Source organism: Pleurodeles waltl, chromosome 8 (assembly GCF_031143425.1).
Source record: "Pleurodeles waltl isolate 20211129_DDA chromosome 8, aPleWal1.hap1.20221129, whole genome shotgun sequence".
Classification (NCBI taxonomy): domain Eukaryota; kingdom Metazoa; phylum Chordata; class Amphibia; order Caudata; family Salamandridae; genus Pleurodeles; species Pleurodeles waltl.
In genome coordinates, this window is record NC_090447.1 from 146097967 (window position 1) to 146118896 (window position 20930).

General features: G+C 41.3%; 1 protein-coding gene across 1 annotated transcript in view; it reads right to left on the bottom strand.

Annotated features, from left to right (window-relative positions):
* The window catches only part of CCDC90B (coiled-coil domain containing 90B), a 66016-nt gene that overhangs the window by 3777 nt on the left and 41309 nt on the right, over positions 1-20930 (bottom strand). The window contains exons 5-8 of the mRNA XM_069203946.1: positions 17363-17404; positions 17200-17271; positions 4933-4986; positions 2462-2576 (exon numbers count right to left, since the gene is read on the bottom strand). Coding sequence (XP_069060047.1) covers positions 2462-2576; positions 4933-4986; positions 17200-17271; positions 17363-17404 — 283 coding nt within the window. The remainder of the gene's footprint in view (positions 1-2461; positions 2577-4932; positions 4987-17199; positions 17272-17362; positions 17405-20930) is intronic.

Consider the following 20930-nt stretch of genomic DNA (forward strand, 5'->3'; position numbering starts at 1 on the left):
AAGAAACAAAAAATTCAGAACTCTCAGAAGTTGGACACACATAGGTCAAAGAATGCACTGTCATAAACCTCTGTCGAACGTATAATACAAAGCAAGGAATGACTTAGCCTAGGAATACGGGGTTGGGAGAGGGGGGTCACATGTTTTCAAGTGTTTTTCCATTTTAATCCGTAAACTTGAAAGTTAGTTATTATTGATCATGTGTAATAAATTATTGTACTGATGTATATAAAAAGGCCTGTCTGTGGAGAGGCACTGGAGAAAAAACGTAGAGGCAGGTCGTGCAGGGCTGAGGTGCAGTCCGCAGTGTTTTTCTCCATGTTGTGACAGCTAGTAAATACTGTGTTTGGATTGCCAAGAAGAGTCTGCGTGGTCATTTTTGAGTCTCAAGAGCGTTTTCGTTCACCACGTAACAGTAATCTCCAAGAAACTGGAATGAATACATGGAATGTTTTGCTGAGTGCAAAGGACTAGTTCCAGTAACTAACAATTACCAATTGCACTGGACTAATCACTAACCTTGCGTTCGAGAGCCGCGTGCTGCCCAGCGCCAAGCACTTAAAAACTCCATCAGGGGTAGTAAGCACTATATAAATGCAATTACAATTACTACACTTCAGAGACCTACTGGGGTAGAAGGGGGTTGGGAAGGTTGTGGTATTGCCCACTCCACCCTCCACTCCAAAATATGGTAAGGGGTGGTGGGAAATAAAGCAGAGAGCCAGTGCTGCATTGACTGAATTTCTGAGAGAGACGCTCATCAGGCGGCCTGCTGTCCGCATGCTCTGCAGCAACCTCAGGGCTAATGGAAACAGAGGCTGGTGGTGCTGGAGTGTCACCTGTGCTTCTATACCCCTCTAGAGACCCTGGAAGGCAATGGTTGCATCGCTGTCAGGCATGCCTCTGGACACACCGCTTCCCTGCTCTGATACCAGAGTAACTTGGTTTTATAACCTGACAATGGTGTCATATGGAACCAATACACACCATTTTGTACTCCCTAATGTACAATAGCTTAGAAACTTTTGTTGATGCTGCTGTTAATGCAGATTTCTCACTGCACTGGGATGACCATTGCTTCTCACACGAGTCTCCTAAGTGTCCAGTTTGGATATTTATCTGATGCACTAATAGTTTTCGTAAAGGTTTTGGGGGGGGGAAGTTCACAACATAATCTTTACCTCAGGAAGTCTTTGCATTTAATGAGTCACTTCTTCTTGTCTACATTGTCGACAATCAATGGCAGTCGAACTTTGTTGACCTTGAATGATGTTCATTAGGAGATGTAACTTTCAGTTTATTTTACTGATCCTGTGTGAAGAGTTCACAAGGGATGTCATTATATCGGCTTTAGAAGGTGTCAATTCATACCTTATGATGCTGCACAGCCTTGCAGTACTTGTAACATTTCTCTCATAGGCAGTAGAATAAATTAATGTAAAATATGCTCACTACTAATGCCATTTTTAGATGTGGGTTTTGACAGAGCAGCAGTCAAACAGGTCTTAGGCTAACAATATAGAGCATAGACATAGAAATGCAAAATAGAGTGGACTTTAAGTCCATCCCTTTCAACCATAGGTTTTGTTTGATCAGCCAGTTCAGCAACTGCCTTGAGACTTTGTCAGTCACGTCTTGGTTCTGCTCATAACAGCATTCATCTCTCACCCAATATTATTGGCTATTAGTGTGCATCATTTCCCCTCCCCTCCAGAGCTTGCAGTGAATTGCATGAGGGACTACTTTACAACTATAGCTCTGTCTTCCCCTGCTGGCTACCTCTCATGTACCTCATGCTCGTGTGCTAACAGATTCAATTGGGCACTGCCAATGCTTGTTTAAATCAGAGCTTCTTGTCTTTCTCTGTGATGGTTGATTTGTATCACTTTAGTGTACTGTTTAGCTCACAATTTACCAATTTGCTAAATCTAAGCTCACTTTTCAAGACCTAGCAACTCCACTAGGGAGATGTTGTTAAGAACTTATCAAACCCAGAAACACTTTTACCCCGTCACAACAACTGTATGCCACTCTTTCAGCTTTCTTTCAGGACACAATCTTCAATATCCAGGCTAATTTTGTCGATCAACACATTCGGATTCTTTTGATGTTTTTCAATGCCCTTCTCAGGCCAATACGGGTTCCTCTCTTTTTGAAATCTCTCTTTTAGGCTGTAAGACCATTAAAACCTCTCTTTTTTCTTTAAAACCTGGCTTTTTACATTCACACTATTTAAATTTTGACCATAACATGTGATATGCGTTTACCACTTGCAGACTTTTCCAGAATTTCCACTGGGATTTGCCTGGATTACGAAGTGCTTTGCACCTGACAATGCAAAGGCAGTGCAAAATTATTACACATATTATAAAATAATTACGAGAAATCAAATTTAAAAAAAATTTCACTGTGGAAATAGATCAGGTTCATCTTTCTCGAGAGAAGTATTTTTAAATTTTACCTGCAAGATATCGAATTGTATCCAGCTTGTGGGACTCCATTAGCGTTTTTAAAGATGCAATATCAATATCGATTTTTTTATTTATTTCCGTGATAACTGCATCTGTGCCTACATTCTGAAATATATAAAACAATTGCACTGTTTAGTAATATTTTACATTAAACATACATTTTTCTTGAAATAAGATAAAACATTTCAGTATAGTGGGAAGTCAAGTATGCAGTTTGTTTATACATCAAAATTTACCTAACACTTTTGCAAGTGAAAAAGGTGATGTATAGCGATGGCTACTTATTTTAAAGGGGTACACTCTAGGCAGCTTTAAACCTCTTTTCCGCAGTCTCCTTCTGGCATATTATAACCTCTCTGTAAAGGGTGAGATCTCTACTAAACCCATTTTTTCTATTTTTTTAAAAACTACCAATTACTCGCACAAACCTAGCTGGTCCTTTTGATTCTGTCAGTGTCTCTTCAATTTCACCCTCTTATATTAACTTCACCTTCCCTTGGTATTACTTTGGGGTATTCAGTGAAGCAGATAAATCATACACTAAGAGAAAGTATTTGCTGTCTGTCTAACTTGACCTGAAGCCTATAGGGTGATGGCTGCACTCACGTTCACGCATCAGCATGGTGAATCAGGACTTAGTGTTTTTTTTTAGCCAAGGTATAAGGGAATAAGACCCCTCTAAATCACATTGCCCATTATATCATACATACATTCTTCACTTAGAAGCAGCCACATGAAGAGCAATCACGTAAGATACATGGTGCAGATTTTTTTGATTACAGCTAAATATCCCATTCATTGGATTAAAATAATATTTGAAAACACTCACTTAAAAAGATATATTACCTACGACCTTTAAAACCCCAAAGATGATCGGCAATCCGTTCTGTATAGTTACAATACCAATGGATACAACAGATATGGAAAATGAATACTCTGTTGAAAGCAGTTCCTCAGTGATCAATGACACTGATGGAAATATGTCTCATAAATAAGTGAAATACTGGCCTATAGTGCTTGGTTGTCCGCAGTAAAAAGAAGAGGACCGTATTTAAATACGCTGCTAACAATGCAGCATTTTTGGAGGAAAAAAAACACTCTTTGCATTAATAAACCAATGGACAATGGTAAGGTTTAGTACAATCAGCCAATTCTATGGCTGCAACATTTACTGAAAAATCCCAGTGGCCATGGCAATGGCAAAAGAGTGGTTTATGAATTGTCGTCATGATGACAAAAGACATACTTTACAAAGACTTGTGAAATATTTTCCTTATTTTGTGTGTCCTCGTGAGATGTGGGTTTCTATACCTTTGCATTTCCTTTTCATGCTACTTTGTCGATAGATGGGTCTCTTTAATGTCACTGGATCAAACCTCAGCTCACTGATTAAACTGCAGTCAGAGCGTATTCAGGGAAAGATGTTGCATCGCTTGTGGGACTATCTAAAATTCTAACCACTACTCGGGAGGAGGTGTGGCCCAGAGTGGTCCTTGCAACCTCCTGGGACTGAAGGTCTGAGTTTGAATCCAAACTCCCCCACCTCACTGCTCTGTCAATCACTTTAACTCCTTGATCTGGTCCCTTATGTGCCAAAAATGCATAGCAGTGTTTCAGTGCACAATACAAGAACACACATTCACATTTTTCCTACACATACTAATTTGGAAATTGGTTAAAATCTCCTCGTTTTCTTTTTAATTCACAATTAGAAGTCACGGAAACTGCACATGTCATCTAAATGGCTTTGTTTTCCGCGTCATCTTCATAGAAAAACTGCAGTCTTAAATAATGGTTTTATGTCACCTTTTTTCAAGATTAAGCTGTGGTGTTCAGGGCAGCGTGCATTATTAATAACCCAGATACTGGCTTGTTAGCTTATTATTCTTCACCCTGGCTAATTGCCTAAAAGAATCTTCATGTGCCTTGTTTCAGCCCCCTTGCATCATTAACAGCATCATCTTGTGACCTATGCAGAATACACTCATTTACGGGGTAACAATGCGTGTGCATTATTGTATAGTTTATAGTGGCTCTCGCTTTTCAGCTTCGATTAAGCCACACACAGAGCAGTCTCCGCAAATCTATTTCAAGATTAATTATCGATTTGTTTTCACTTTGGAAGTTCCAAGATCAATTATGTCCCATCTTGAAAGCAATGAGTTGCTACTAATTGCAGTAGATCTGCTCTCTTGGTAAATAATCGCCTCTTTTCCTCCCACAACAAGGCAAATTTACCATAAATACACTTTAATTATTGAGTACTTTACAAATAAGCTACCATTATTTTTTTAGGAATTCGATCATATATGATTAGGTAATGTACACATGTTTGTATCTACACTGACTGTTTGATAAATTGTAATAAACTTAAAAAAACAAGATAGTGCGTGACTGTGTAACAACCATGAGCTTGAAAACAAATGACACACAGTTACAGATCCATGCAGTAAGTGCTTACCTTTTTGTGAAACTCTGTACTTGTTTCTATTAACTTCTTTTCATGATCTGTGAACTGACAAGCGAAAAAAATACTTACTTATAGTGTAGTACAAGTAAGATGACGCAGCAAAAAGGTTTGCTAAACACTGGCTTATTTCTCTAAAAAAAGAGGAGCCAATTCACAAAGCAATTAGGACTATTTCATGTATTCATAAACGCCTTTGTGAATGGCCCTTTAATTTGTTTCTTATTAGGGATTTTAAAGGTACCGCATCTCTCGCTTGACTGTCTGTTCAAAGCATCACATAGGGAAGGGAAAGGGAGCACCGGGGACTAGGGGAATGCAGGAGGTAGAAAGACAGATCAGGATCAAGAGACCGGAGAAAGACAGAGCAGAAAATGGAAAGACAGCAGAAACGAGAGTCACACAGGTATGTTTGTTGCGTTGTAAGTACATTCCCGTTCCTGTTGTCATACCAGAGCCTACCTAGACAGTGATTTTGGTCCCAGTGGGACCAAAGAGTCCTCTGCATGGTAATGGACATGTACCCCTGCCCTGAGAACCCAACTATACTGATGTTTAGATCCCTAATGCTGATTTAGTTGTCATAGGCAAACACGGCTCATATGTGTGTACCATGATATAGGCCTGTCTCATGAATTGCAGTCTTGTTGGACCAGGAAGGTTGCCCAAAGCGCTACCCTCATAGTGGTGGAAGGCTACCGCCTTCACCAGAGTTAAGCAGCACAAGCGCTGTGGTGGCAACATAGCGTCTAGTGATCAGTAGAAGTGAACAAATCCTTTTTAACCTGTGTCACAGGAGTGAGGACTACGCTCACTCACTTTTTAAAGTCCTGCAGCTGTATGTTAAATTTTGCAGGGGTGGTGAATCTGCAGTGGATGTATGTCTGCCTGGGAAGGGTACAGTACAGGGATAGCGCTGTGCAGAGTGTGCATGTACTGTGTGTAGGTGTACCTGCAAGGAGTATGGCACATGAGAGATGCAGTGCTAGGCAGTGTGTGCATGATGAGTGCACGTACTGGGTGTTTCTCTACCTGCAAGGAGTACAGTACATGAAGGGTACAGTGTTGTGCAGCGCCCATGGTAAATGGGAGTGCTGGCTGCATGTGTGCCTTGAATGGGCAACACAGAAAGGCTACGGTACTGAGCAGTGCACGCAGAGTGGTTGTGTGCGCTGAATATATGTGTGATGGCACAAAACATGGAGGTAACAGTGCTGAATAGTGTGGGTGCTGTGTACATACATGGAGTGCAGGTGTACCTGTAATGGTACATTATATGGAGGACAGTAGGTTCTATTTTGCGAGGCCCAGGCTTGCCTGGTGAAGACAGAAGGAGGTGAGGAATCCCCTTAGACAGATTTGTGTATTGCTGTATTCCTGTAGCTGGGTGGGACAAACTGGAGGATGGAATGTGAGGCTCCATCTGTACATTTCAAAGGAAGGGCCTGAAAACGTCTCCGCAAGGAGATGGGGCTGATAAAGGAATTATAAATAATAGGTCTGGAAGCGCAAGATTAACCTTTTGATGCATATATCAGTGTGGCTGACATCCAGGTGTGAACTCGAGACATTCCCATGACCTCTGTTGTGGGACTATGAGCGGTAATGTAGATTTTCCAAGTAATTTATGATGGAAAGTCTTAATTTTAATAAAGACACGGAGGCGAGTATTATGCTTTCTTTTCCTGCTTTATTTTAATAGCAGCCAAGAGGAAAACACCAATCCCAGAGGTTTGCGCAACAAGCAACCAATGGGAGATAAGACTAATAACATTAACCAATCAGAATACTGTATCACGTAACATATACCAATCCTGACTGCAGGCAGCCCTCTTTTCGGTTGCGAGACAGTCAAGAAACAGATTTGAATAAAGGCACTATACAACAAATTAAACATATTGCCAGGATTAGAGCAAAAAAGTCTTGAATTCTGTCCAAGTTAGGTGAATAGGATGGCTTGACAGGATGATGGATGCAGATATCCGAGTTCAATGGAGGTTGCAGTGAATGAGTCCTTCGGGGAGAATCGGCATCCAATGGATTAGGTTGAAGAGGATGCTGGAGCGTTGGTATTAACTAGAAAGGGTGGGACAGAACAACGTTAGTAGAAGAAGCGGTGGGATAATACTCGCCTCCGTGTCTTTAATAAAATTAAGACTTTCCATCATAAATTACTTGGAAAATCTACATTTTATGACAAGACCGGAGGCTCCTATTATGCTTGTTTAAAGCATGTTAACTACAATAGAAGTTGCTGAACTAACAGGTTTACAATAAAATGTGCGAAAAGTAGAATCGTTTGACCAATCTGCCGATCTTAGAATATCTTCCAATCGTGAACCGGCCCAAAAGGCTTTTGATATCATGGCACCCCTAGCAGAATGGGCGCCAAACTTTGAAGTATCAATGCCCGCTAGGGACATCACCCATTTGACCCAACGAGCCAAGGTAGGGGAAGATACAGGTTTATAGGGTTTCCTAACGGAAATTAAGAGTTGGGAAGCAGAAGATGTTCTAAGATCGGCCGTTTTCTGTTCATAAACCTTTAAACAATTTCCCACACAAAGTTTTGGATGGTTTGGAAAGAAGGGATAGAACATAGAAGTAATGTTGGTTTTGGTACGACGAGACACATTGAACAGAACACCAGTAGGAGTGAAGTGACGAGCCGAGATATCTAGGGCTTTGACATCTGATAGACGTTTGATAGAGACAAGACAAAGTAACATTGTAAGTTTGGCCGAAAGCATTTTCAAAGATAGAGAGTCATTGTCCTGCCAAGAGACAAACATTTGTAGGACTAGGTTTACATCCCATAACGTGGAGTATTTGGGAATTGGGGGATTAGAGAATTTTACTCCTTTTAAAAGACGACAAATGATAGGATGTTCTCCTACGGGTTTCCCGTTGATAAACGGGTGATGTAGAGATATCGCTGATCTATAAAGATTGATGGTTCGGTAAGATTTGCCGGCGCTAGCTTGAAAGGCAAGAAAATTAGCTATCAAAGTTAGATCTGCTGAAAAGGGATCACATGCTTTTCCCAAACACCAGCTAGACCAGATGGACCAAGCTGATTTGTAAGCCTTGGAAGTGCCTGGAGCCCAGGAATTGTTGATGTAGGTTGAAGCCTCGAGTGAAATTCCTGGATAAGATGAGGAAGACCTGAGACTTTCCAGGCCGATAGGAGAAGGGTTCTGTTGAGAATGAGATTGTGGGGGAGACCTTGAGGATTGAGAAGGAGGGAGGGAAAGGAGGGCAGAAGGACAGGGAAGTCGACAGCTAATTCTAGGAGAGTGGGATACCACACTTGAGCTTGCCACAACGGGACTACTAAAACGACTGTGGCTTTTTGACGCCGGAGATGAGTGAGGACTCTGTTTATCATGATGAAAGGAGGGAATGCATAATGTATTGCGTGATGCCACTGTTGAAGAAACGCATCAGTCGCTAAAGCGTGAGGGTCTGGTCTCCAGCTGAAGAACCGAGGAAGCTGTGTGTTCAGACGGGATGCGAATAGATCTGTATGGAAAGGACCCCATTTGCGATGAATAGAATTGAAGACTGAAGAGTGAAGCTTCCAGTCGCTGTAATCGGAAAGATGACGAGAAAACCAGTCTGCAACTGAGTTGAGAGAACCTGTCAAGTATTCTGCTTGAACTGACATTTTTCGGTGAAGGCAGAATTCCCAAAAGCTCTTTGCTAGTTCTGCTAGCGGTTTGGATTTGGTACCGCCGAGGTGATTGATATATTTTACAGCTGTGAGGTTGTCCATACGAAGAAGTACGGAACAAGAGACTCTGTTTTTGGTGAAAGTTTTTATTGCAAAGGAGCCTGCAAGCATCTCTAAATAGTTGATGTACAATGAAGACTCCTGTCGAGACCATGTGCCTCCAGTCGATATCTGCCCACAACTTGCACCCCAGCCTGTTAGGCTTGCGTCGGATTCTAAGACAAGATCTGGGACTGAGGCAAAGATGGTCCTGCCATTCCAGGCTTTGAGGTGATCGAGCCACCATTGGAGTTCTGTACGGGATTCGAGGTCGAGGGGGATGAAACCTGAATAAGCAAGACCTTTGCGTAGATGACAAATTTTCAATCTCTGAAGAGCCCGATAGTGAAGAGGGCCTGGAAAAATTGCCTGAATCGAAGAAGAAAGAAGACCTACAATCCTTGCAAGAGACCTGAGGGAGAGTGAAGTCTGCTGTAAAGATAGGGTTATCTCTGATTTGATACTTTTTATTTTTGAGGTCGGGAGTTGAAGGAGACCTTGAGAGGAATTGATTAGGAATCCTAGGAATTCCATTGTCTGCGACGGGGTAAACATCGATTTCTCTTTGTTGACTAGGAAGCCTAGGTCCGAAAGAAGAGAGATTGCGTAAGAGAGTTGGGATCGAAGGGTAGAAATGTCTTGATGCATTAGAAGAATATCGTCTAGATAGATTATCATTCTGAAGCCTTGAGATCGAAGAAGGGCTACAATAGGTTTCATTAGCTTGGTGAAGCACCAGGGGGCTGATGAAAGACCGAAGGGTAGGCAGGTAAACTGATAGGTGTGATGATTCCATTGAAATTGAAGAAACTTTCTGTGAGAGTGATGAATAGGGACTGTTAGGTACGCATCTTGAAGATCTAGACGGACCATCCAGTCGTTGAGAAGGAGCGAATCTCTTAGATGGAGAATCGTTTCCATCTTGAAGTGTCGATAGACAACAAATTGATTGAATTGTCTGAGGTTGATGACTGGTCTGATTTTCTTGTTTTTTCTTATCACTAAAAACAGTGGGCTTATGGATCCTGAGGGAAGGGGACGCGCTGGTTGAATAGCATGTTTTTGAAGAAGATCTTGTATTTCTGTAGAAATGAGATTTGACATTTCTTGTGAAAATTTGAGGGGAAGAAGAGGGGAGGGTTGAAAGGGAGTTTCGTAAAATTCTATTAAATAGCCTTTGACTGTGTTGAGAACCCAGGGGTCTGAAGTAATTTCCATCCATTTGTGGAGAAAAAAACTTTAGACGACCCCCTATAGAGGGATGGCCAGAAGGTTGGCTTACCGGAGTTGTTATAGGACCTGCGTTGATTCCTCCCTCTGAATCCTCTGGAACGCTGGGGGTAGAATTGTGGGCGAAAGTCTTGTTGGTGTTGGTAACTATAGGAGCCTCTGAAGCCTCGGTTTCTGAAGGACCGGCCGGTGGAGCGGCTTCTTCCTCTACCGGCCCTGGCAAAAACCTGTGAGTTAAAAACTTTTTTAAGTGACTGCTGGGCTTTGTCAATAGAAGAAAAGGTGGTGACGTATTTGCTTAGTTCTTTAATGAAGTTATCTCCAAAGAGTAAGCCATCAGCTTTAGCTCCTGGATCCTTAGCTGCCAGATTTGCAAGCTTAGGGTCTAGCTTGAGCAGAAGTCCTTTACGACGTTCATGAGTCATGGCTGAGTTCGCATTACCCAGTAAACAGAATGCTCTCTGAATCCAGAGTGACAGTTCTTCCGGATCAATTGACTCGTCATTGGTTCTAGCGGATTCTGCAAGGTCAAAAATGCAGGATAAGGGACCGACCAAATCAAGGACTTTATCTTGGCACAGAGCCCAGGCTCTGTCCACCCCTTTACGGGGGTCTTTGCCAAATTTGGAGAAGAAGGTTAGGAGGGACGGATCTATAGAAGGGGTAGCGGTAATGTGTAATGGAAGTGAGGGTCTGGGACATTCAGAACGTAGTTTTGATCGTACCTGTTTATCTAGAGGAAGGCGTAATTTTGCTAGAATATAGTTTGCCACATGATCAGAAGGTAACCATTCGGCAGAATTGGGATGATGGATTAAGCCAGGGTCAAACATGGGATTGCCCTCAGAGTCTAAAAGGGGGGCGTGGGTTTGGTTAGTTGGTATTGGTTTAGATTTTTTAGGGGGAGGACCAATCCAAAAATTAGAGGAGTTATCGTCCTCATTGTCAGAGGAGGAAAAATTGGCATCACCATCATCATCAGTGTCTTTAATATCCGCAATCACAATTTTATGGGTATGAGACAATTTTTTTAATTTATTTTTACTTTTAGTACCCATAACTTTGTTCCCCTCCGTCGTGGGAGGCCTTTGAGGAACTTCGTCCTCCATCCTGTGTGAGCTTGACTCACCATCCATTAGCGCAGACGAGGCGTTAGCCTGATTAGAAGAAGCCTCCGAGGCTTTGCGCTTTCTGCTTTCCCCCGCAGAATGGGCCACTTGTGATTAGGATAAACAGGATGATACTGTAGATTGGATTTGTTTAGAAATCTTTCCCATAGAAGCAGAAACTGCTTTTTTAACTGAAGATTGAATAAAGTTATTTAGATTATAGGAGAAATTCTCTTCAGAATCATCATTTTCTGTAAAGAAATCTGAAAAATCCATGTTGCTGCAAAGAAGAGACCAAAAACTGGTAAGTAATGGGTTAACTAAGAAGGGCAGGCTTTGAAAACTAAGAGGCGTGTGACTCACCAGGAAGAAAGGTGATAAAAAGCTGTAATCTGAGGCCCGCTTCACTGGAAGGTAAATAGAGCAGTCGACGAGGTGCAGAGAAGAGCTCCGAGGAAACGTGTTGAAAATGTGTTGAAAAACGCTGCAGGCGGCCGAAATAAGACGAGCGCTTCAGAAGGAATGCGCTCCGGAATGCCAAGAATGATCGTTGAAGCTCGTGTCAGCCGGCGTTCAAAATAGAACGTTAACGGCGACGCGAGCTGATTGAAGTGTAAATGGGGAATTCTCTCCGCGCGAGAGAGATAAAGGCTAAATGTAGCCAAAGAGGTAGAAATGCGCGCATTCAAGGTCACAACATTAACAAGAGTAATAAATACACGTAAAGTAGTAAAACCACATGTAAATACAATAAAATTACAATAAATTATCGAAACGTATGGAGCAAGGAAAGATATACTTATCTTGACTGCGAGCAGCAAGAAAAGAGCGCTGCCTGCAGTCAGGATTGGTATATGTTACGTGATACAGTATTCTGATTGGTTAATGTTATTAGTCTTATCTCCCATTGGTTGCTTGTTGCGCAAACCTCTGGGATTGGTGTTTTCCTCTTGGCTGCTATTAAAATAAAGCAGGAAAAGAAAGCATAATAGGAGCCTCCGGTCTTGTCATAAAATTTTGCATTATACCACGGTACTTGCCAATGACAAGTCAGAAAATGGTTGGCTAATTGCTGTATTTACAAAAGTAAAAGGCAGCTATATTGTTTTTACTCCATTTTGGCTTTGTTCTGGGTTAGGGCCTTAGATATAGGTAAGCAGTAGGTTTTATATCTTCCCTTCCCTATTACGATTTTATTAAGGTACTAGTAAGTAGGGAATTTCTTTAATATGTTTCTATATATTTTAAAACAATTTTAAGGAATACTGTGGTACTACCTAGGAAGTACAGCAGTACTTCAGAAAATAAGTGTACCACAAATGTGAAAATACACTATACTACATTATACTTCACCAATAGAGTGTGCTACAGTGTATTTGAAATTGTTTACATATATTTTGTTTGACAGTTTCTGCAGTACCATGCTACTACTTACAAAATACTATGCTACTTAAATTTTAAAAAAACTAAGGGCCAGATGTATCAAATGGTTTTACCCATTTTGTGCCAATGGGAAAATGTGTTCATACATATGGCTCTAAATATGCATAAAAAATACAAACAACACTAGTACATTATATTTAAGGGGAAATATAGTGCATCACAGTGTTGTTATACATTTTTGAGACTGTACGACACAACATTGTGTGACACCCCACTCTGCCACTACACTCAATGACACTCCACTCTACGATTTAAAAAAAAATTGCATTTCAATGGAAAAAACGAAAGATAAACAATAGATATAGTTAGGAAATCTTGATATATTATTTCAATAAAAACAAACTTAAACTACACAACTTCTAAAGTTATACTTACAGTTATAATTTACACCCCGGGCAAAACTTATTATAACTCGCAGAGTGTGGTGTATTTGGTAGACAGACTGCATTGATTATAACGCGGCCCTCTACCATGCACAACGCATACCTTTCATATTACTTCATCTATAACATGTTTGTTCATAGCAACACTATTGACATCTGAAATTACATAATTTATGAGAAATTGAACATGTTAGAGCAAGCATTTATCTCTGCATTTGGAGACCACATTCTCATATAGTTGGCATAAGCACAGTGATTCACTACCGTCCAAGAGAGATGACCTTTGCAGAATACACTCAGTGGAAATTCTGGCTTCCTATCACTCAGGTTAGGGGAGTGTATAGGTTATTACCCCTTTTGACTGGACAGCCTTCTTCTAATACTTGAATGTTGTTCTGGTAGTCCACATGAAAGGTCCCCACACACTATAAGCTTCGGGGAGATCCACAACAATTAGCAAATAGGGTCTTGCTCTTTCCCTGCTTCATTCGACACCCTGATTTTTCAGTGTCTGACAAACAGCAAGCGAGGGCTGAAGTCAGTTGGGTTGCTAGTATATACCTCTCAATCTCGAGGACACCCTTGTCTCCATCCAAGCGACCTCCCTTTAACAGTGATTCGGCAATACGTAGTGGTTTATAATTTCATATAAATCCCCACAATCTTCTCTGTATGGACTTCAAAACATCAAGAGGAATTGTCATAGGTAATGATCTGAAGAGGTAGAGGAGGTGTGGCAAAAAGTTCCCTTTAATAAAATGTTTAAAGATCTTTAAATAATTTATCAAGCAACATAGGAACAGTGCTATGACATATGTGACTCTTCTTGGGAAGCATAATCACGCCCAAACTGTTAATTTCCACTGAGGATGTTTATAACGTGCAATGCAATGCTGCTGCCTCACTATCCCTTCCATCAGTTCCTGTATTCATTGTCTTTGATTTTTGATGATTACATTTAAACCCAGCCATAAGCTTCAAGCATTCGAACTCCTAAAGTAACACTAGAAGGAAGGTAGAGGGATTAGTTAAGAAGAAGAGGATATTATCCACAAAGAAAGTTATTATTTTCACCCGTCTCATTTCTGTTTCCAGGCTTGTCACATCCAGATTTGCCAGTACATGTTGGAATAGTGGTTCCTTGTCAGGACAAATATCAATGGCAAAAGGGAACATTTCTGCCGGGTTCCTAGGGCCAAGGTTATCCAGTTCGAGAGGTGAGATAGCACACGCAATCTGATGGAGGGTCCCACAAAATTAGACAATACAAAGGATTTCATTCGAGGCCCATGTTGGTTCGTTCTGGCGTTTTTGTCAGAAATGACCAACTAACTTGGCCAAATGTCTTCCCCTCATCCAGCGAGAGAAGGAGCTCTTGGCTGCCATAAGCTATTGCCTTATCAACTATATTGCGAGTCAGACAGATATTATTCCCAGTACCTCAATCCCTAATACAACCTGAATGTTAAGGGGATACAAGTGTTGTCCACCCACTTCTCAGCCTTGTGATTTGGATCTTGGTGAAGCCCTTGACGTAACTATTCAAGAGTACAAGTGGTCAATAGGATCCACAAGACTGAGGGTCTCTGCCTGGATTTAAACTTAACTAAAAAGGCTGACAGAAGAGTTGCGAAAGCCTTATAATAGGAGTCTGAAAACCTATAAGGGCCTGGGGCCTTCTTACTGGGAAGTGTTTTAATGGCACATTTTATCTCTTCTACAGTTATTGGTGGTTCAAGCTCTTCCCTTATATATGGGTTTATCGTAGGGAACCACACTCCCCGCCGGGTAACTATCCTGCGGCTGTGGTTTATATTACTCTTTTCTGTATAGGCTGGAATAAAATTGTGAAAAGATCTCTAACACCCCTGTAGCCGGTATGTCCACATGGTCTCCTTTCTCATAGTACATCTGTCATGTTTCTAACAGCTTGCTGACCGCATTTGTAATCAGTTGAGCCTCCAGCGCCTTACACAATGCTCTTTGCATTTTCCTGGTCTTTTTAACTTAGTGCTGCAGAGGAAAGTTGTTGTATGTTTGATTACTTCTCACCACCACCTTGGCTGCATCCCAAATTGTTGCCCAAAACATCCTATCTGTTCCATTATATTTGAAATAGTTTTCCACAACTTCTTTTATATTAGCTGGAAGTACTGGTTCTCAAAATGCTATTTCATTTATCTTCCACACAGGTGCATGGTTTGAGAGGCCCGAGTACCAATCACAGAAGTTCTAACCCAGGAATACACAGAAGAGGAGGTGAAGATATAGCCAATTCCTAAATGCAACCTATGCTCATTGGAATAGAATGTGTGGTCCTACTGCCATATGTGTTGTGTGTGTGAAATATCCATAGGTTTCAGGCCACTTACACCTGGAGTGAAACACGGGGCATCAACTACCATGAAGCTTGTGATTTATCCATACTTGGTTTGAGGGAATCAAGAAATCCTTGCAGACTAAAAAACTATCTGATGATCATTGAGCGATGTGGGGGAAGAACCAAGGGTAAAACATTTCTTTGCTCTCACTTGGACCATAAACTGAAACTACTGCGGTGGTCTTACCCATAATTGTACCATTTATTAGCTCTTTCCTCCTCTCTGTGTATCTTGCCCACTTGGACTGGGTAAATCAGATCCTATTAAAATGGCAACACCCTTTGTTGAGGTTAGTGCATTTGAAGCTCTTTCCTCCTCTCTGTGTATCTTGCCCACTTGGACTGGGTAAATCAGATCCTATTAAAATGGCAACACCCTTTGTTGAGGTTAGTGCATTTGAATGGAACTGTTGTGGATAGTAATGTGATATGCATTTTTAACATCATCTCACAAGAGGTTAGTCTTCTGAAACACCACCACGTCAGCCTTTTTGTATGAAGCCATCTAAGAAGTGACTTCTGCTTAACTGGCCAGTTGAGAAACTGTACATTCAAAGTCGGGACATTCGAAGTTTGTCTGTTTTCTTGAGTCATTATCTTGTAGGACGTAAAGCTCTCCCTTATACTAGATTCATCATCCTCCCTATATTTGGATAGAGGGCCTATGACAAACATTCCTCAATGGACCCACCCATTTACCATTTATTACTAAACAAAAAAGGACCTCTGAATACTCACCTTCAGTGGATAAGAATGTTGAAAAATGCTGTTAGTAGGGTGTGAAACAAAGAAGCAGTTTTTGAGAAAATAGTGGAGGGTAGTGATGGCATATATTAATTGCCTGCTCTAAGAAGGTGGATGCAGCCAATTAAACACATGCCATAGAGGAACAGCAGAGGAAAGTCACATTAGAAGGAAAGTCAAAGTGTGTTTTCTAAAAGAAAGGATGCAGGAATACGGATGAGCACATTGTGCAGCTGGCTGAATACCAGCTATCGAAGCAAGTCATGGCTTTGACAAGGGTCAGTCAGAAAAGGTTGAGAGGTTCTTCAGTGCCAAGTAAGAAATAAAATAATAATAGAGAAAGGTACGAATGATGACAGTTTTCAGGGAGCAGCGCCCCAGGAGAGACAAACGGTTGTATGTCAGAATATCTACAACAAAAATATTGTCTAACATAAAAATAGTTCACAAAACTATCAATCCACTGGCTATGGATTTTCAATTCTTCTACTATATTTGGGTTATATTTTTGTATACAATTTTTAAGGAGATAGTATGTTTATCAGACAATAACTAGGACACTAGGATAATGAGTCGAAGATGTTGTAAGGCACAAGAGGAAGCCTGAACCACAGCTCAACCAGAGAAAGTACAAATACATCATGTGATGCAACCTAAGGCTTAGTTCCCAACCTGAGGTCCGGGGACCCCTGGGGGTCCACAAAGCCTCCTGAGGGGGTCCAAGATTGCTTAGAAAATTAAATATTGTTAACAGATTAGGTACACAGTTTTCAGTAATGACTCCGTGGGGGGTCCCCTGATTCCACTAATGATTCAGCGCGGGTGCCCGGCTTCCAGTAATGATAAAGTGGGGGTCCACGGAAGTCTAAATGTTGGGAACCACTGGCTTAGTGTTTAACCCTAACCCCTAGTGGTTGTGCCCTCTTCCCTACCGTGGTGCCATGCAAAGAGTATACGTATGAAACATTTATGAAAGATTAATACAATCGTCAGGTTTATTTCACAACTATGCTGTTAGATGATGATCCTGGCATGTTGTTGCCATTGTGCTATTTATTTTATAACTGACACGATACACAAGCTAAAATGACAAATAACATTAGCAATAAGATGAAATACACCGAAATAACACCTATGCCTCAATAGCAAAATCTGCTACAAATACTCAACAAAGCAACTAAGAGCACATCAAATAATTACCATGTCTGTCAATCTGCTTCTTTCAAGGTTAATGTCCAGTTTGGTATCCGCTCTGATTTTATTTGCTTCACTCTTCAAAACAGAGAAATGTATTTACTATTCATGTTTTTCAAAAATTATTTTTTTATTTTTATTGGCAGACACGCATGCAATGTCAATTTACCGTAAGCTGCAGCTTGACCTGGTCCAATTCTATTTTCATTTTCTAGGAAGAAAAGATTGTTTTACAATACGTTAGTTTATCTGCAATTTATTAAAACTATCAAAGAAACCATGCCTTTGGGTTTCCTTTAGATTTTACAAACATTTTACTTCATACCAAGTATGTTCCTCCAGTACGACCGAGGAGCGTTGCCCTCCCCCTAACCCCCCCCCCACCAGCAGCAACTGCTGCAAATCCTTTAACAAGGAAAGGGTAATAAACTAAGTTTATTATCCTTTTCTTGTTTAAGGGGCAGGGCATGTGGGATGGCGAGCACAGAGGGGAGTGCACTGTGCACTCCCCTCAGTCCGCATGTATGTTTGGCCGGACATCTCAGGCTGGCCAAACACACATGCACAGTATGCGCTCTCTAGCTCGGCACTGTGTTGCTGGGCTTAAGACAGCAGGCACAGGCTTCCAGTCAATCCAGTCATGATTGGCCGCAGGGCAGACTTGGCCTCGTGTGGAGATGACAGAGCCGCCCGCCCCCTGTAGCCCCTGCGAGCCGCGACTGCCAAGTACATGAATATTCAGAACATACGTTTAGAATAGGGCTGTGTACATAAGTATATAATACAAAAGAGATAAATACAACTGTATTTTTCAAGCTGTACACATCCCTGTTGGAACGTTATTTACAAGAACAGTTGACAAAGCATCAATAATTAATCAACTCAATGTATCACTGTGTGGTTAACTGTGCTGAAACATGTAGACTTTGTCACACAGTTGTATAAAGTACACATTACTCTCCTCAGTGACTGTTGTACCTCCAGTCTTTAGTCCGACTCCTAGAATTTCACAGGGTGTTGTATTTGTAGAACAGCACACACTGGAGCAGTCTTTGCACAAAAAAACGTAGTAGCAAATTACAAACTTAACACGTGTGGAACCTGTGGGGCCACCCACCACGGACGCATCCAAATGTTTTAATTTTCATCCATACGATGTAATATATACAACCTACAAGTAAAAGACCATTTTCCTATGTCAGATGAGAAGAAAAAAAATGAAGTGAATCTGCAGCCCAGAACGCTGAAATCGTGGATCCTTAGCAACCACCCCTGAACACCATCTCATTGGTAAACCTGTGTTAGCACTGAAGCTCAAACCAAATGGTTATATTTGCACAGAAATCCCCATGCAGGGGTCCTCTTTTGGGTTACCTAGACGGGGATGTGGACGTATGTGCCACTAATGTGAATGGCAACATGGGACAAAATTTCAATTTTGATGGGCTTGTTGGTGGAATAAATTAACAATCCAGAAGGTATAGAGAAATGTATTACTCCAATTCACTTAAAAAAAGTGACTGAACAAGTCTGTAATATGCTCATCTAGGGGAAATATTTGTATTGGTCAGGATCCAGACTTCTTGCATTTCCAAGAGACTTTCCAGAGAGTCGAGATGAGGATAATGAGCCGAAGATGTTGTAAGGCACAAGAGGAAGCCTGGCCCCTGCTCAACCACAGAAAGTACAAATGCACCATGTGATGCAACCTAAGGCTTAGTGATTCAACCTAACCCTTAGTCGTTGCACTCTCTCCCCTACAAAAGGGGCTGCATGTTCCGTGAATACTGGAAGGAGGTGGGGGATGAGTTCTGGTTCTTATACTTGCAAGATGCTCCTAAATATTAGAGCTGTTGACACTTTCTCCTCCATCATCCTCATCACCCTCTGTCTCGACATGTCTTCTGGTAGCAGAAAACACAACCGAACTCCAGTGATACTTAATGGTTGGGATTAGAATCTCTAAAAAGGGTTGGGCAAATTTTTGACTGAAGTAATGGAAAACAACATGGCAGAATAAGCCCCCCTGAGCAACAATGCATAAACTGCCCATTCATAGAAACCACAAAGCAATGTTTGACGTGGCTAATGAAATTCTTCAAATTTTCTGCAGTAAAACAGGAAGAACAAACTACTAATATGTAATCTGCATTTGCTTCATGGGTTCTAATGAACTTTCTGCTGAATATTACCCGTGGAGTGTGCTTCATTTTAGGCTCAAGAAGAAGGTTAGACTTGCAGACCATCTAGCCCTGGATGGAGAAGAAAAAATGCCTCAGGTTAGGTGTCATTCACCTAAAAGGAAGATCTGTCTGGCATTCCTGCTTGAAGACAGGGACTGAGGCGCAGTGCTAAGTAATGGAGTACAGAGCTGAGCAGACACTGGAAGGAACTAGTGAGGACAATTTGGTAGCTAGCTTTATAAGTATTCAATCTGACTGATACTCTAGCTCATGATTTAGTGACATTCATAATAGTTGCTGCCTATACAAATGCAATCTGGATTTGTTTAAATGATTGTATTGTAAATAAGATACTTTCTTGACATGTTTACCATAAAAAAATAAAAATCCATATCTACTGTTACACTTATACAATATTGATCATTTTTGCCTGTTAAAATGTTCTTGACTTTTCAAATGATTTGTATTGTGTTGTGTTTTTAATGTTGATGCAGTTTGGTGTTGTTTGAACTCGGGACAGACTTCTCAGGGGGACTACAGGCTACTAGAGCCATAGCTACTAGGGGCTGAGGAGGGATTCTCTTAGAAATTAATTGTGACCTAACAGGGGTGTTGATTGGGGCAGCCCCAATTAATGATTCACTTCAGACACCCCTCTTGAGCAAATCCCCTTCCCAGTGAGAATCTTAAAGTGGCGATGCCCTGCCACTAATGAAAGAACATAATGCTGAACCGGATACCTTTGGAAAATACAGACCTGTTACAGCCTACTGTTAAGTCACAATACAACCTAAATTATCCTGTGTTCACCCTCTGGTAGCTTGGCACAAAGCAGGCAGCCTTAACTTAAAAGGCAATGTGTAAAGTATTTGTGCAATAACTCATACAGTAACAATGAAACAACCACAAAAAGTACTCCACACCAGTTTAGAAACATAGATAGTATTTATCTTAAAAAACAAGACCAAAACAACCAAAATCCAATATGCACAAGTCAAGATATCACTTTTTAGAGGTTTAATTAAGTCAATGGATGTATCTCTTTAGCACAAAGTACCAGGGAATGAGTAAAACATAAAGACGCTGTGGGTCGCAGGCATCAGAAAATAAAGTGATGCAGGCAAAGTGATGCTTCAATTTCCGGGCACGCAGCCTTAGTTCTTTACTGCGGTGCAGGGTTTGATGATAAATTCACGCCCCAGGATGATACGTGGAAAATCCACATGTGCTGTGGTAATGAAACAGGTGCTGAGTCGATTCTGCAGGCGCTGCGTTGGTTTTTCAGCTGCAGGACAGGTGCTGTGTCGATTCTGCAGGCGTTGCATCGATTTTTCCAGCGCAATGGATTTACTCTCTAAGGTGAAGTCTTTGATGGCCCTGAGACTTCTTAACAGGAGGCAAGCTGAGAAGCCCCTGGAGGTCACATGTGGAGGAAGGCAAAGTCCTTCCAGCAGGGTCAGAGAGCAGCAGGGCAACAAGCAGGAGAGCAGTCCTACCAGATGAGTCCAGTTGTAGGTCTAAAAGTGTCTGATTTTACCGGGTCACAGACCCAGT